The sequence below is a fragment of the Amblyomma americanum genome, chromosome 1 (assembly GCF_052857255.1).
Source record: "Amblyomma americanum isolate KBUSLIRL-KWMA chromosome 1, ASM5285725v1, whole genome shotgun sequence".
NCBI classification, from domain to species: domain Eukaryota; kingdom Metazoa; phylum Arthropoda; class Arachnida; order Ixodida; family Ixodidae; genus Amblyomma; species Amblyomma americanum.
Window position 1 is genome coordinate 210064189 of NC_135497.1, and position 15386 is coordinate 210079574.

At 47.6% G+C, this 15386-nt stretch overlaps 1 protein-coding gene across 2 annotated transcripts in view; it reads left to right on the forward strand.

Annotated features, from left to right (window-relative positions):
* The window catches only part of LOC144114562 (ras-specific guanine nucleotide-releasing factor RalGPS1-like), a 48089-nt gene extending 38278 nt beyond the window's left edge, over positions 1–9811 (forward strand). For both annotated transcript variants that reach the window (XM_077648382.1, XM_077648381.1), the window contains exons 12-13: positions 7993–8085; positions 9547–9811. In XM_077648382.1, coding sequence (XP_077504508.1) covers positions 7993–8085; positions 9547–9732 — 279 coding nt within the window. In that variant the 3' untranslated portion in view covers positions 9733–9811. The remainder of the gene's footprint in view (positions 1–7992; positions 8086–9546) is intronic.
* The last annotated feature ends 5575 nt before the right edge of the window (positions 9812–15386 follow it).

The following is a 15386-nucleotide window of genomic DNA, read 5'->3' on the forward strand; positions in this document are numbered from 1 at the left end:
ATTTAGTAACGATCTTCCTAACACCATTTCACCTTGTATCCATGTTTTTTTTTGGACTCCTGCATTCTCTATCATTGCATATCTACTAACAGTGATCAGTCTGTACTCCAACGCGATTTAAATCTTATAGAAACTTGGTGTTCTACATGGTTAATGCAATTTAATATTTTCAGATGTAAGTTGATGCATATGGGTATCAAGAAGGCACAGTAACCTCAGCTATCCATACTCATTAAATTCTACATCACTCTCAGAAGCAGAATCATAATTCTATCTTGGCATCATTGTGAACAACAAACTAACCTAGTCAGAGTACATTGAAAAACTTTTTACAGACACTTCCAAGTCACTTGGTTTCATCAGAATACCCCTCGCCTTTTCACCCCCTTCCATTCGTAAACTCGCCTATGAAACCTTCATTCATTCTAAACTCGAATATGCCTCGGTGATCTGGGACTCATTTTATCAATCAGCTTGAAGGCATTCACAATCACGCGGCCCATTTCATCACATTGGAGTATGACAGACACCACAGTGTTAACAATATTGACATCCCTCAACCTTTAGCCCCTGGCACTTCAGCACAAAATTTCAAACTTTGTTTCATAAATTGTATTACTATAACATTCCACTGTTAAGAAACTCTAGCTTGCAATTGCCGCTTCTCACTTCACTCTGACTATTTAATTCTTTGAATGTACAACGCCTACACGGTTTTACAAACACCTTTAATAAATTCTTTCTATCCGTCAACATTACATTATGGAGTGGGCTACCGAATTCCATAGTCATTGAAAGAGACCCGCTTAATTCAGGCAACTGCTAATGGTGCATTTCAGGAACTAGAAACTATGTTTGTATAACTCTATCAAATTATTGTTCTTCATTTCTTAATGTTGTCATTTTTTCAATATCCAGTGCACATTTTGCTGACATTTTGTTTTGATTTCATGAATTGTAATATCATGAACTCTCTTTTTTGTTCGTTTTCTTTGTGCTTGCTTACTGTGTAATTCGTCTCATACTGTCGACTAGGCATGTGTGAACATTCAATAATTTCGAATGTTTGGTTGAATACTACAGTGTTCGACTCGATCAAAATTTTTGATATCTAAATATTGAAGTATTCATCTCAAGCAAAACAATGTTTCTGGAACCATTGCTGCCTGTGGTTTCGATTCAGTGTGCCTCATCTGGTATGGGACCGCGACAAGCGCGCAACCTATATATATATAAGCCCCGACACTGGGCCGCCTGCCTGCGCTCTCGCTCGGGCAACAGACATGAGCAAGCGGAAGCGTGGCGCCGCCCAGATCTGTATCTGCCAAGTGTCTGCAGCCGCGCTACTTGCGGTGTGCATGCGCCGATCCGCTTCTACTCGCCGCCAGTGTGCACACGCCGATTGATCCTGACAGGGCAGGCGTGCAAAGAGCTAGCCAGCGTATGGCACCTTGTAGCGTCCTCAGGGCGATCTGCACATGCGCAGTGACTCCCCGCGGAAATGGATTGCGCTATGTTAAATCTCTCTAATCGGTGGGTGCGCGTCTCCCTTGACTTCTGCGGAACAAGCCTGAACTGACTGCAGCTGCCGCAGCCGCTCTTTGCGTGAAATTCACTAAACAGTCGCGACGGCATGAGCATGAAGGGGAGCTGGCTGAGGTGGGTGCCCCTTTCTGATGCCTGACGCGGGATGGCGCTGGGCGCACGGTACGTACGCCTAGCAGTTGTCATGGGGTCACCGGCTGCGCAACGACGCAGTCACAGTTAAAAGCAGCATTTGGAGGCCTCACACCCCATAGATACGTCGGCTCCGCATGAAGGTTAGCTCCCCCAATTTCCGATTGCCATTTTTGTGGAAAGTCGGCACAGTTTCAGTGAGTGTGGCAAAGCTTAAATCCACTCTTAGTTTTTTTTTTTTCATGTAATGACTTTGGGTGTTCGAAAAATACATGATTTTGAAAGTGTTGCAATGAAGAAGACGACAGTGTGCCAACACCAACGACGAAGAGGTTTGGGCAGCCTCGGCAACCGGCTGCCACGCATGTTTAGAACTCGAGCTCGCTCTTGAGGTCCGGACTGGTGCCGCCGCTACTGGATCAGTTTGTGCCATGGTTACGCTGCCAGCCCTTTCAGCGTTCCATTAAACCGCTCTTCACTTGGTGGAGTGTGCGGGGTTTGCCTTGTACACTATCAAAGTGGAGCTCTGCAGCCGCATGATTCCAATGGCGACGAACGAGAGCAGCCAACAGCAGACAGCCCCATCACAGCCCGTCGTCTGCTCCGCTGCCGTCCGGCACCGAGACCCCGTCATTTTCAACGGGCACTGCAATCGGGATGTTGTAGACTGGCAAGCGGGTGAGCCACCATAACAGCTGGGACGACCGCTTGAATCTCAACGACGTCATCTTTTATCTGAGCAATGTCATAAACCTCTGGTTCCGGAACCAAGAGGCTGATATTCCAATTTGGGCTAATTTCAAGACTACATTTGCAGAAGTTTTTGGCCATCCCACAGTACGGAAACTTTGCACTGAGCAATGTTTACGCATTCGGGCTCTGCATGCGGGTGAAAGCTTCACCGCCTACATTGAAGATGTGGTCACCGAAAGCTTCACCGAAGTCACCGAACGCCCATCGCGGCCGCAGACCTTGGCATACGTTCCCACACCAGTGCCTCTGCCTGTTGCTCCGTGATTCCGTCCTGCGCCGGCTTCCCACAACCGTTGACGCACGGCTGATAATTGGCCGATTTGCTAGGCTTGCAGTCTACCGGGCCACGTTGCGCGCCTCTGTCGCCGTACACTGCCTGCACCTGTGCCACCTCTGCCGGACTACTTCCAGTCGTACCTCACCTTTCTCCTGCCTTCAGGACCATCACCTCCAGCGCCCTCTTCTGACTGTGCTCTCGGCCGCTAGCCGTTCGCTTTGCACCGTTCACCTTCCCCTCGCCGTCGCTTCTTGTCACCCATGCGGCGTCGCAGCATCTCCGTGGAACCAGAAAACTAAGTGCCGCAGTCCCTGGGGCACGAACTGCGCACACTTCGGCCAGCTACAGTCCTCGCCTTTCCCCACCGAACTTTTTAGATGTGTTAGTTGACGGCGTTCGAGCACTTGCGCTTGTGTACACTGGTGCTACCGTTTCTGTTATAGCCGAAATCTTCTGTCGTTCGCAGCGTAAAGTCACCACCACACCTTCGGGACTATCTCTTTGCAGCGCTAGCGCTGAGATCGTTCATCCTTCCGCTGCTTGCATAGCACGTATCGTTGTTGCGGACGTTTTATATGTCGTTGAATTCTTAGTGCTCAGCTTATGACCTCATCCTTGGCTGGGATTTTCTATCCCACCATCATGCCGTCATAGACTGTCCCTGTGCTCATGTTGCATTCTCCGTGCTCGCTGACGACCCGCCGTCTCGCTCTGGTACCAAACTTGTCGACGCGGAAACCGATGTTCCCCCCGCCAGTGCTGTGCTCGTTCCTGTGTCCGCCACCTCTGGTTCCAGCGAGACTGTACTCTTCACACCTTTGCCCATCCTCGCTTCTCACTGACATCTTCTTCCATTTTCCGTCCTCGACATTCGCCACGGTGACACTGAACTCGTCGTATCGAATCCCTCGCCCTGTCAGTTCACCTCTCCGTAGAGAATGTCATGGACACATTGAACACCTTGACCTGCTCATGCCCTTCGACGATGACACTCTTTGCGAAGGTACCTCCATTGCCACCCTCACGCCGCCTAGCGCTGTCTCCGACCTGCTCTCCCAGGAAACGTTTCACCGCTCAGTGGCCAGCGACCTCGACCCAGCTCACCGCGAGAAGCTCCTTGCCCTGCTTCACAAGTTCTGCTCTTCCTTTGACCACCAGACAACTTCCTTGGGCCGCGCGACCTGTCGTTCACCACATTGATACCGGAACTCTTACCCCTCTCCACCAGCACCTCTACCGTGTGTTGCCTCCAGAGCGCTGCGTCATTGCTGAGCAGGTTGACGACATGCACTGCAGCGTTATTCAGTCCTTTTCTAGTCCGTGGTCGTCTCCCGTCGTGCTCGTCGAAAAGAAGGATGGTTCGATTTTGGTTTTGTGTTGATCATCGTCGTCTTAACAAAATTACGCGCAAAGACGTCTACTCACTACCCCATAATGACGACGCTCTCGACTGTTTGCAAGGAGCCAATTTCTCCTCCCTGGATCTCCGTTCCGGCTATTGGCAAATTCCAATGGCTGAGTCTGACCGCCCAAAAATAGCTTTTGTCTTCTTGGATGGCCTCTATGAGTTCAGTGTGATGCCACTTGGCCTCTGTAACGCTCCCGCTACGTTTGAGCGCATGATGGACAACATCTTGCATGGACTAAAGTGGCACATTTGCCTATGCTATTTAGACAATGTCATTTTTTCGCCTGATTTTCTGACACCTCTCGCACGCTTGCACAAGATACTGAGCTGTCTCACAGATGCTGGTCTCCAACTTAACCTCAAGAAATGTCGACTTGGCGCCCGCAAACTGCCCATACTTGGCGCCCGCAAACTGCCCATACTTGGCTATGTCATCTCCAAAGATGGCATCCTGCCTGATCCGGAGCAGCTCCATGCTGTCACCAACTTTCCCAAACCGACTTCTGGTAAGGAGCTCCAAAGCTTCGTGGGCCTGTGCTCATATTTTTGTCGCTTTGTGCACAACTTCGCTTCTATCATCGCACCGCTTACGAAGCTCCTGAATTGGCCCGCTGACCTGTCTACTTGGAACTCAGCCTGCGACGATGCTTTCGCTACGCTTCGTCATCTTCCGACTTCACCACCGATCCTGCGCCATTACGACCCCAGTGCACCAAGTGAGTTGCACACCGACGCCAGCGGTGTAGACCTCGGAGCCATCCTTGCCCAGCATAAGGCTGGCTTTTCCGAATGCGTTGTTGCTTACGCCAGTCGTACGCTCACAAAAACAGAATCTAATTACACCGTTACGGAAAAGGAGTGCCTCGCCTTAGTGTGGGTATTAACAAAATTTTGTCCTTACCTAAATGGCCATCCCCTCAACATTGTTACTGACGACCATGCACTCTGCTGGTTGGCTGCCCTCGAAGACCCTTCTGGACGCCTCGGCCGCTGGGCCCTTCGTCTTCAGGAATACGACATTAACGTCATATATCGGTAGGGCCACAAACATTTCGGCGCTGACGCCTTGTTACGCTCACTCTGCCATCTCCTATGCCCTTTTCGTCATTGTCCACCTTGACGCTGGCTGCGCTCACTGCCACGGACCTCCCAATATAACAGCGTCGAGATCCATGGATTTCTTCACTCCCCGATGTCCTCAGTGCGCAGTCTACGGCTTCATTCCCTCGGGCCCTTCATCGTCAAGCTTCTCATTTCACGATTCGCGACTCTCTACTATATCGCCGCAGCTATCACCCGCAAATGGCTCTTGGTTATTTCTCGCCAACTTCGCTCTGAAGTTTGTACGCTTCACCATTCTGACCCACAAAGTGCTCATGCTGGATTGCTGAAAACCTACGAACGTCTGCGCCAGCGATACAACTGGCGTGGGATGTATGATTTTGTTCGCCATTATATACACTCATGCACTGCCTGTCAGACGCGCAAGTCCACTCCTCGACCCTCCCCCAGCCCGTTACAGCCATTGCCTTGCCCAGCTCGCCTCTTCGATTGCGTGGGCATCGATCTGTATGGTCCCTTCCGTCCACGCCTGCCGGGAATCGTTGGATTATACTTGCCGTGGGCCACCTTACTAGGTGCGTGGAGACGGCAGCCCTGCCCTCGGCTAGTGCTCGCAACGTCGCATCCTTCCTCCTTCATCATTTCATCCTGCTTCACAGAGCCCCTCGGGAATTCCTCAGCGACCACGGCCGTGTTTTCTTATCTGAAGCTGTTTACAAGCTACGGATGCGTGCCACGCAGTTCATCGGAAGACCACTGCCTACCATCCCCAAACCAGCAGCCTCACTGAACGATTCAACCGGACCCTTGGTGACATGCTCGCCATGTACATTTCCTCCGACGCCTCCATTTGGGATCAAGTACCTCCATTCGTTACTTATGCATACAATACTGCTTCTTGAGCCTCAGCCGGTTTTTCTCCGTTCTTTCTTTTATGCGGCGATGAACCTTCTTGACTCCTGGATACCATCATTCCCTACCACCCCAACAGCTTGGAATGCACTTTCCTCTCTGACGTTGCCTGTCATACTAAGCAGCGCTGCCAGCTGGCTCGCTCGTTGACGAGTACCACTCAAGGCCTCCGCACATATGCGAGTGACCACGGCCAGTCCGCCCATGACTTTCCCACTGACTCGCTCGTCTGGCTGCCTGTGCCGGCTGCATCCCAGTTTGTGGTTAAGTACCTCGGCCCTTACCATGTCTTGGAGCGTACGTCACCTATGAACTATACTGTCGAGCCAGTGACCCCCTCTTCGGATCCCCACTGTCGGGACCACGAAATTGTTCGTGTCAGCCGGCTAAAGCCATACTACGACCCCCTCGTCATCTCCTCGCCTTGAGTCGCCAGGGAAGTTGCAGTGAAGAAGACAACAGAGCACCAACAACGATGAAGAGGCTTGGGCAGCCTCAGCGATCGGCTGCCGCGTGCATTTAGAGCTCGAGCTTGCTTTTGAGGTCCAGACTGGTGCTGTCGCTACTGGATCAGTTCGTGCCACGGTTGTGCCGCCAGGCTTTTTCAGTAGCACAATGCTGGCACTTACAAATATGCACACTGCTTATTGATTACATGTAAATTGCATCAAGAAAATTTTAGCTTTTGGGCATGCGTTACGAGCAGTCCTGAGCAATGCTCAATGTGGTGTCTTGTGTGTATGTGTGCAACAGTCGAGCACTTAAAGTGACTATAAGCCCAATATGAAGTCAGATTAGATCAATAGGTTGCCTTCAAGTATTTCAAGTGTGCAGTTCTCACCAAAAGCAGAGCTTTGTTGTGAGAGAAATAGTGCCACTGTTAAGCACATATGGCAGTTCACCAAAAAATAACATGCTCAACAATCTATGACAACTCTGCAACAAGCAAGGTGATTAGACAAGGCTCATAAATTGTTTGTATGAAATAACAACACGAAAAAAATGATGAAGCAAGATACTTTGTGGCTTGGAGCAGTTTTTTGTTTTGTTCTAATAACAGAATGCAAAGCACTAGAACGTTGAGAATAAGGAAAAAGGAGCTTCCTGTGGTGTCAACAGGTGGCCAGTCCAGTCATGAGCTGCATTTAGAAATCACCATGCTTGACATCACTATTGAGATAGTGTGGTGTGAAATATAAATACATCAATTTAATTGCAAGTTTCTTGGCTGAAGAAAGCAGATTTCAAGAAAATGAGAATTGTGAGGAGCCCAATTATTTAATTTCAAAGGAGAAATGAAATGTTTAGAGTTGAATTTATTGACCTTTCAAAGAACTGAACCTTTTTATATTCCCTCTGTATTTCAGTAAAGGAAGACTAAAGAAAGTTAGCTTGAGTGACACGGGCTATAGCATTGATGTGTTTAGATTGCTAAATTCAGTTTCAAAAAATGCTGTGGCATAATTTTGCCATGACAAGGTATTTCAAAGTATGAAATATCTTCAAAAGGGTGAATTTGCAATTCTTTTTAGTCTTTTCTTTTTATTTGTTGTGAAAATGCATAGCCCACAGCCTCAGAATTGTACCGTACGGTTTTAAATAAACGACCTTGCTGCATTCAGCACTCTTTCTCTCCCTTGCACCCATCATGGTGGACCAGTGGCCATGGTGTTCAGCTGTTGATAGTGAGGTTAAGGGATTTAATTCCAGCTGCGGCAGCTGAATTTTGATGGAGGCAAAGTGCAAAAGTACCTGTGTGCATTGTGGTGTGCATGTTTAATGCTGTGTGCATTAAACCCTGGGTGGTAAAAATAATCCGGCGCCCTCCACTACGGCATATTGCATAGCCCAGAATGGTGCTTTGGCGCATAAAAATCTTTTTTTTTTTTTGCCTCCTCTGCAGATGTCTTCATGGCTGCGATACTGGGTTGAGCTGCGAGGAAATTCCTTGGTCTTCTACTCTCCCAAGTCCCTATTGGCCAAAGAGCGTTCTGATGTGAGTGGTACCATTACAAAAATTTCCTTAAGTGGGTCACTCCTTCACACAGCTTCCTCACAGTGGCACCAAATATTTTGATCATAAATTGTAAAGCACTGGCTGTGTTGAACTTATTAACGTAAATATTTATATGCAAGCTCCATGTAGAAATCAGTGTTAGGTATGCAGTTGGTATATTGCTAACTTGAGATGCTAGGCTTTAAATGATCTACACATGACTGTTCAGTTTTTCAATGCTTTTAATTGTAACTGGTTCACATTCTTGTACACACATGGTTTCTGGTGGCTTCCCTCTCATTTTTTCAGTGCCATAAAAGGAACTAACTCTAGCAGTGCACTTGTCTATAGCTCTAAAAAAAATTCATTACCCTTCTTACTAAATGCTATATTTGTGCTTCTATTTGCATTGTCACTATCATTTATATTGCAGTGCACAAGTTCCCTTTCTTGTATGTTTGACCTGCTGCATTATAACATATGCGATCACTTTAGTGGATTTGCCCACTTCTGTGAGAGCCTTGTTATGGCCTACAGTATCTTTAAATAAATAAATATGCTGTAGTTTACTGTTCATTTCCACCAATAACATTGTTCCGATGTTGTAATATTGACAGTGTAAATCTGATACAGCGCGAATGCTTTTCTGGGTGGCATCCAAGCTTAAATGCACAGCAGATCCCTTAGTTTCAATGCATTACAGCCAAACATTGAAGTTGTAGGCTTGTGCTTTGTTTCATGCGATAAGCTACTGAACATTAAAAGGCAACATAATACCACTGCAGTCTGCACAGTATGTATCAGCCACTGCAGTCTGTGCATTTCTTTTATGTTCTTTCTGATCATTCTTAGTGAACCACTGTTGCACACTTTTCAGAGATACTTGAGCTACACTAGAAGAATGCTTGTGTCATATAAATGTATGAACCATGCTGTGGGCTTCAGATGAAGCCTTTAGCAATGCTGGCAATACACTGCAGCCAGTTGAAGATGCTGAAGTTGAAGGTGCCAGTTGAAGATGCATCGTTGAGAGCATTGGCAAAGGTCATTGTAGAAATGTTAGGCAAACAGCTTAGCGCAGACACACAGGGCTAAGAAGGAAAACCAGGTCATGTGCGCTAACTTTAAACTAAACATTTATTCAAGACTTCATTTCAAGTTGTTTTTCAATATATCACTAACTAGCCCAACGTTTTACACTTCTGTAAGGCATTTTATGGCATACGAAATTGGTCCAGGTGCTTGATGCAGAGATGTTATTTGCTTCCCCTCTATTAGTTGCTGTGCATAAACCCACTTACACCTAAAGGGACACCGCACTCCTCTCCATCCCCCCCTTTTTTTTTGCATCTCGCATGACAAGGGGCGAAGGTTCAGTGATTTTTTGCTGTTCTGTCAAAATGACAGACAGTGAGTGCCAAAATTATCTCGACATTAGCTAATCAAAGGGCTTCTTTTCAGTTCAAACGTCAACCCTGCAAGCAGAGCTGTATTGCGGGCTGGTTGGTGCTGGCCTGCCCAGATGCAGACTCCTTCCAGCTGCTGGATCCCAGTCGAGGTAGTCGTTACAAGTTCCGGCCAGCTGTGGGCAGCTCAGCCCATGACTGGTGTGCCTGCCTGCGTGCCTCTGCCGGCACAACACTTTAGGCTGCCTCATGCTTCAAATTAGCACTATGTGAAAAAGCACTGTATGATAATTAAAATGTTGCATATTATTTTGATGCTACTTACTGGCTAGATTTTATTGGAGTGGTAGAATGAATTTCAGGACCACTGTGTGCTGAACACCTCCATCACCATTGCACATTACTCACGAAAGTATTTTGTCAACAATATTTGACAAGGCTGAAATACAAGGTCACACAAATGGCTTATTCTGTTTCCCAAGCTAATAAACCTTCAAAATGACGCAAAAAAGTCAGTCTGATCCAACTGTATTACCGCATCTGAATTGTTCTCTGAAAAAAACAAAAACAAAATTTTAGTGTCATGTTCTTGGCATTAGTTATGAAATCATTAACTTCCCAGGCCACAACTCTTGTCTGCTATGGCCCACTTTAATGTAGCTTGGAATGCTAAATAGCAGTGGTCAAATTTTGTGCTGATCGTTTCACATAATGACCAAGCAGAATACAGTAGTGAAGCCAGACACTGGTTGTACTAGCCACCTCTTTATTTTTTCGCTTCTGCTTTTTTCTCTCATGATCAGTGTCTATGATCTTCTTTTCCTGTAATACTCACCCCTTCAAGGAAGCTTGCTGTCCCAGTAAGCTGTGTGGCTAGGCTGAAGTCAAAGAATGACGACATTTTAGCGGACAAAAGTTCTTTCAGTAGTGCCCGACCGACGAGGTGTGCTGTAGGTGCAGTTTTGGAAGAAAATTTATGAACCAGAATAAGATATTTCAGCTTAATCCTTGTAAAGAGGTCACATATAATATTAACACTACGTGCAAACACAAATAATGTACATAATCTTGTAGAAATTGCTATCCCACAGGCCCATGACTGTTACGCATTGGCTGGCACTTATGGGTGCTCGAATATTTGGTGTTATATTACTTTTAACATGAGCTCAGGATATCTGCCATCATGGGAAAGCTGGAAAACAAGAAAATATTGGTGGATTCAGTGGTTCTGGAACAAGACTAAACACGGGGGGGGGAATCCGCCTTTTTCATTTTCCTGTGCTGCCACCTCGCGTACCACGCTGGAAGCTCACTGGTAGGGTACTGCGCGCCCAACCCGGCCGGACTGAGTGCCGCTTCGGAGCACGTTTTGTTGGAATCTGTCGACGATGGCGTGTCCTGGGCAGCACCTGGATGATTTCTAGGATTGACTGATAGCTGGGTGCGAAGTCCGAGGCAGGCTGCAGTGCCCACCGAAGAGCAAATTCTTCAGTATCTCCGATCATCCGGCATGCGATGAGAACACCAGCTTAGCAAGGGCCGCCGCTTCAGAGATGAAGGCTACATTCGGAACATAATGTTCAATGAAATATCCCCGATCAGTGAGGTTGGCGTTTTGCGCTGTATATGCCTGCCATCCATGAAAGGTGGATACTACATCGTGCACGCCGTAGTACAGAAAAGGACTGGGGACAACAGTTTCCACAAGCAATTGTTGTGCTTAAGCGCTGTAGAATAGCTACACGTGCTATAAAAGCAAAAGCGTACTCACAACAAAGCAGCTCTGTTAGCATTTCACTGTATTTTCCCACAGCACACCGCTGCATAACTTAAACAAGCATGCGCGTCCATAAAGACGAGCGCGAGAGGCGCACATTGAGTCATTCCGGCGATACCACGCAGCGCTTTTCATCATGGATATGATGCGAACACACGAATAATGCACCTTCTTCTTCTGCCTCTTAATACATGGCACATACCCACACGGGGGGATTGGCCAGGGTGCAGTGGCATAAACAAGGAAATTTCCATAGGAGATTATGACAAAATTTTAGCACCATGCGTGAATGCTCTCGTAGCCTCTTTTTCGTCGTCCGCTCCATCGCGCGTTGAAAGCGGCTCACAGCACTTGCCCATTTGGCCTTCTTGCTTAATTTGAGAAAGCAAAAAGCGCCGGAACGAAGTCTGGGTGCCGCGGTGACATTCGAGGCATTCCTGCCCATGAATAAAGCATTTCGTGATAGACTGCACACGCATTGAAGCGCAGTACCTCGTCCGTATCTGTCTCAAAGTGATTCCCGCACAGTCTTGACGTGCTTGACAGTACCCAAGGGCGGCCACGATCGTGGAGCCGGCGAACGGCTTTTATCCACACTTCGCGTCGAAGGCGGTCCCGGGAAGCGTTCGGAAAGCGAAAAAATCCGAGTTTGCTTCCCTTTACATATTGGGTATTGTAGCCGTAATATGCAACACGTGCCGTAGGCATCGCCAAATGCGCCGCGCTGAACGCCCGACGGCTGCAGCAATGCACCCCACGTAGGAAGCCGGTTTGTTTACACTTCCACGGCCGGTCTCGAGTGGAGCGCGCGACCCTTCCAATGGAGCTATGTTTCCTGAGCTATGAGTATGATTTCCTGTTTATCCCGCACCTGGGCAGCAGACATACTACCTTGCAAGATAGTCATTTTTGGCCAGATGTGCATTGCAAGTGCACTGTACATTCTTCCCCAATGTTCCTACCCTTGCTTTCTGCAGCAGCAATTTTTCAGACAACTGGAGTTGCTGTTATGCCTATTTGCTGACTGAAGTTGAGCCACAGAGGTGATTTGGTGGGCTCATAGCGAATTTACATTGGATGAAGCCAACACATCCACTATTAAGACTCTTTCAACTACGCCATCCCTCCAGTCTTCACTACGGCATCCCTCACAGTTGATGTGCCCCTTTGGGATGTTTGGGACTATTTTTTACAAATGAGGGGCACGCGTGTCGTGTCCTGATAATTCGGATTCAATGGGGACTGGAAATTTTTGTTGCGAGAGCTACACTACGCTACCCAGTCGAGCATTTTGTCGTGAGCCTGGGAGGCCAATAGTGCGCATGCACGAAACCAGAGAGGAGCAGCAGGTGCGCGGCGCATGACGTCAGAGTTCGCTGCCGGCGCTGCACGTGAATGCGCATGCACGGCAACCGGAGAAGGGCAGCAGGTGCGCGTCGCATGACGTCAGAGCTCGGCCGCCGCGGCAGTCACGTGTGGGGTCGTGTGAATAAACTGCATATGTGCGGCTGTGTGTATAAAAGCTGAGGTGATACGACTCGGTGTATCACAATCGCTTTGTATGGGTTGTGGAAACCTGTTTCCCCCCTCCATTTCGATGCGGCCCATCTTCATCGTCAGCCTTCGGGACAGCACCATTTGGGCGAGGAGGGAAGTCTCCCTCATGGGGGGAAAGGGAACAGTGACGGGAGTGCCACCTCGTAGGTTACGTGGAATTCTGCGGGACCGGACAGAGTCTCTTCGGGATCCGGCCAGTGTCACTAACGGTTGCAGCCGCACACTCTCGTCACCTTCCGTGGCAGGCACACGGGAGTCCGTTGTGCCTTGCCGTTAGACTTCTGGTTCCAGGCAGCGAAGTGCGCGCATCAAATGCGCGCTCTCGGCACCTTCCCCAGCAAATGCTAGGGAATGGCTTTGCCCCAAAAGTGCGGCGCGCACGGGAAAACCCCGCCGCCATTGTTGGCGCATACAAACGTACGCCGCCCATACCTCCGAAGTCGCGCCCCTGCCCCAGCCGGTAAGTCGGAAGTCCTTCTTACGTAGCCTTCTATTTCTGAGGAATGCCTCGTTGATGTTTTGTAGCTAGCTGGCCCGCTCTGTGTATTAATTGCAAGTGTAATAAATAGCATATGAGTGTTAACGCTTTGTCGTCCCTTCCCTTTGTCCCTCGAGCACGAACCCGTCCGCGGTTAGCGAGCGAGAACGCTGCACCCGCGGAGTGGGAATGCGGCAGGGGCGGAAGGCTTGGTTCCCCGCCATATTTCCACAGTGTGACGAAAAGGAGACTCCAGCCGCCGCTATGCGCAGTATCGTCAGGAGATCAATTCTTCGGACCCAGAAGTCGTCGTCTGGCACTTGGCCGCTCTGCAGAGAAAGAATGAACATCGGAAGACTAAACGAGCGGCGGAGGCACCTAAGCAAAGAGAAGAACGTCTTGCCAAGCAGAGACGCCAAGAGGCGGAGCGTAACAAGCGCATAGCAGCTCGCATGGTTCCTTTGCTAGAAAGTCAAGACGAAGCAATGGCAACATCACCATCAACAACAACTGAAGAGGAGGATGTAAAGGCTCTTCGTATAACTGACCACGCAATTAGACCAGCGGGGAACTGCAGCTCTCGCTACGTATATCCTGGCATAGCTGAGCTAAGCCACTGCCAATTTTTTAAGTTATGGGGAGCCTTTTTAATACATTTGTTGACGTCACCAAAACATTAATAAAAAAACTGATAGTTCTAATTAAGTGAGTTCAAATTAATGAGATTTCACTGTTTCATGCATGCCATCGGTAGCACAGAGAGGCATATGCTGTGCCGTCCACTTGATTGCATTGGTACAGGGTCCTGGAATGGTGGCCCCCATCAACTGTCATCCGTGAAAGCTTACCATACACTCCTTTGAGTCCCTGGGAAGTTTTTTTCTTGACAGGACATGCCAGAGCCTCGTGCTCTTTGTGCCCTTCTTTAAAACTTCACCTGAAACTCTTCCCTCAACTGCCATTTTTATCCTTTTCTGCCAAGTATAGGGCAGCCAGTTGGAACCTTCTAATTAACTTTGCTGCTTTTCCCTTCATTGTGCTGTCTCTTTCTCTCCAGCAAGTATTTGCAGATATCAGTAAATGTAAGGGCCTTGTTGTCCATTGAGAAAGAGTTTGAATTAGATCTTCCCAGGGCTCTTTTTTTTTTTACATTCTACATGTTGAACAGCACTGCAGACTTTTTTTTTTTAACTATTAAACAAAGCTGCAGCCCATCAAGCACGAGGGAACAAAATAGCCTTACAAGAATTGCACCGTTGTGTAAAATGTGATGATGAAACCTAACATCTGAAGTGGACAAGCATTATTAGCATGTCCCTTAATTTCAGTCTGCTGTTCAAATTAACCACAAAATTGCATGCAAAATTCACTTTCCTGTCACCCAACAAGTACAAAAGAATAAAAGTGTCCTTTTATTTTCATTGCCAGACTTCTTAGACAAATTTATCTTATTAAAGGCATAATTGCCGCCATAAGCACACTAGTTTAGTTTACTATATAAATGCGTGTAAAGGCCGCACTTTATTTTTTATATTCGGGTGTTGAAGGTGCGGTCCATGCATGAACAAAAAAAACGTATAACCGCAGTTTTTTTTAAATATCTAGTTGAAAACAGGGTGCAACCCACACATGAGTGCAGCTTTTACAGGAGATTATACTGTATTATCAAGTATCAGAGAAATCTGGCCACAGGTCATCTTACACTGTTAAGCAGTGCCACCTTCTTCAAGGGCTCCTATTCGTGAAGGTTAACTCTATAGTAACTACTATTGGGGCACATGTCAAGATGCTACCACTAGGACAATGCAAACAAAGCACAACCCTCTTGATATTTAAAACCATTTTAATAACTGCTGTGTGTACAAAACGACGCAGAATTCTGCCAAAAAAAATGCTTGCAAGGGTCACAAGCCAGAAAGGTTACAACAGACACAAAGCATTTCTTTACGCTTGTATTAAGACACTTTTGCTTTAGTTCAATTGCAACTGCAGCTGCGGCTCTGTTGTCACTTCAACTGGGTATTTCCTGCAACAGAGTAGCACACTGATGCTCTTCAGAGCAGCACATTCAGTGGAGTTCAAC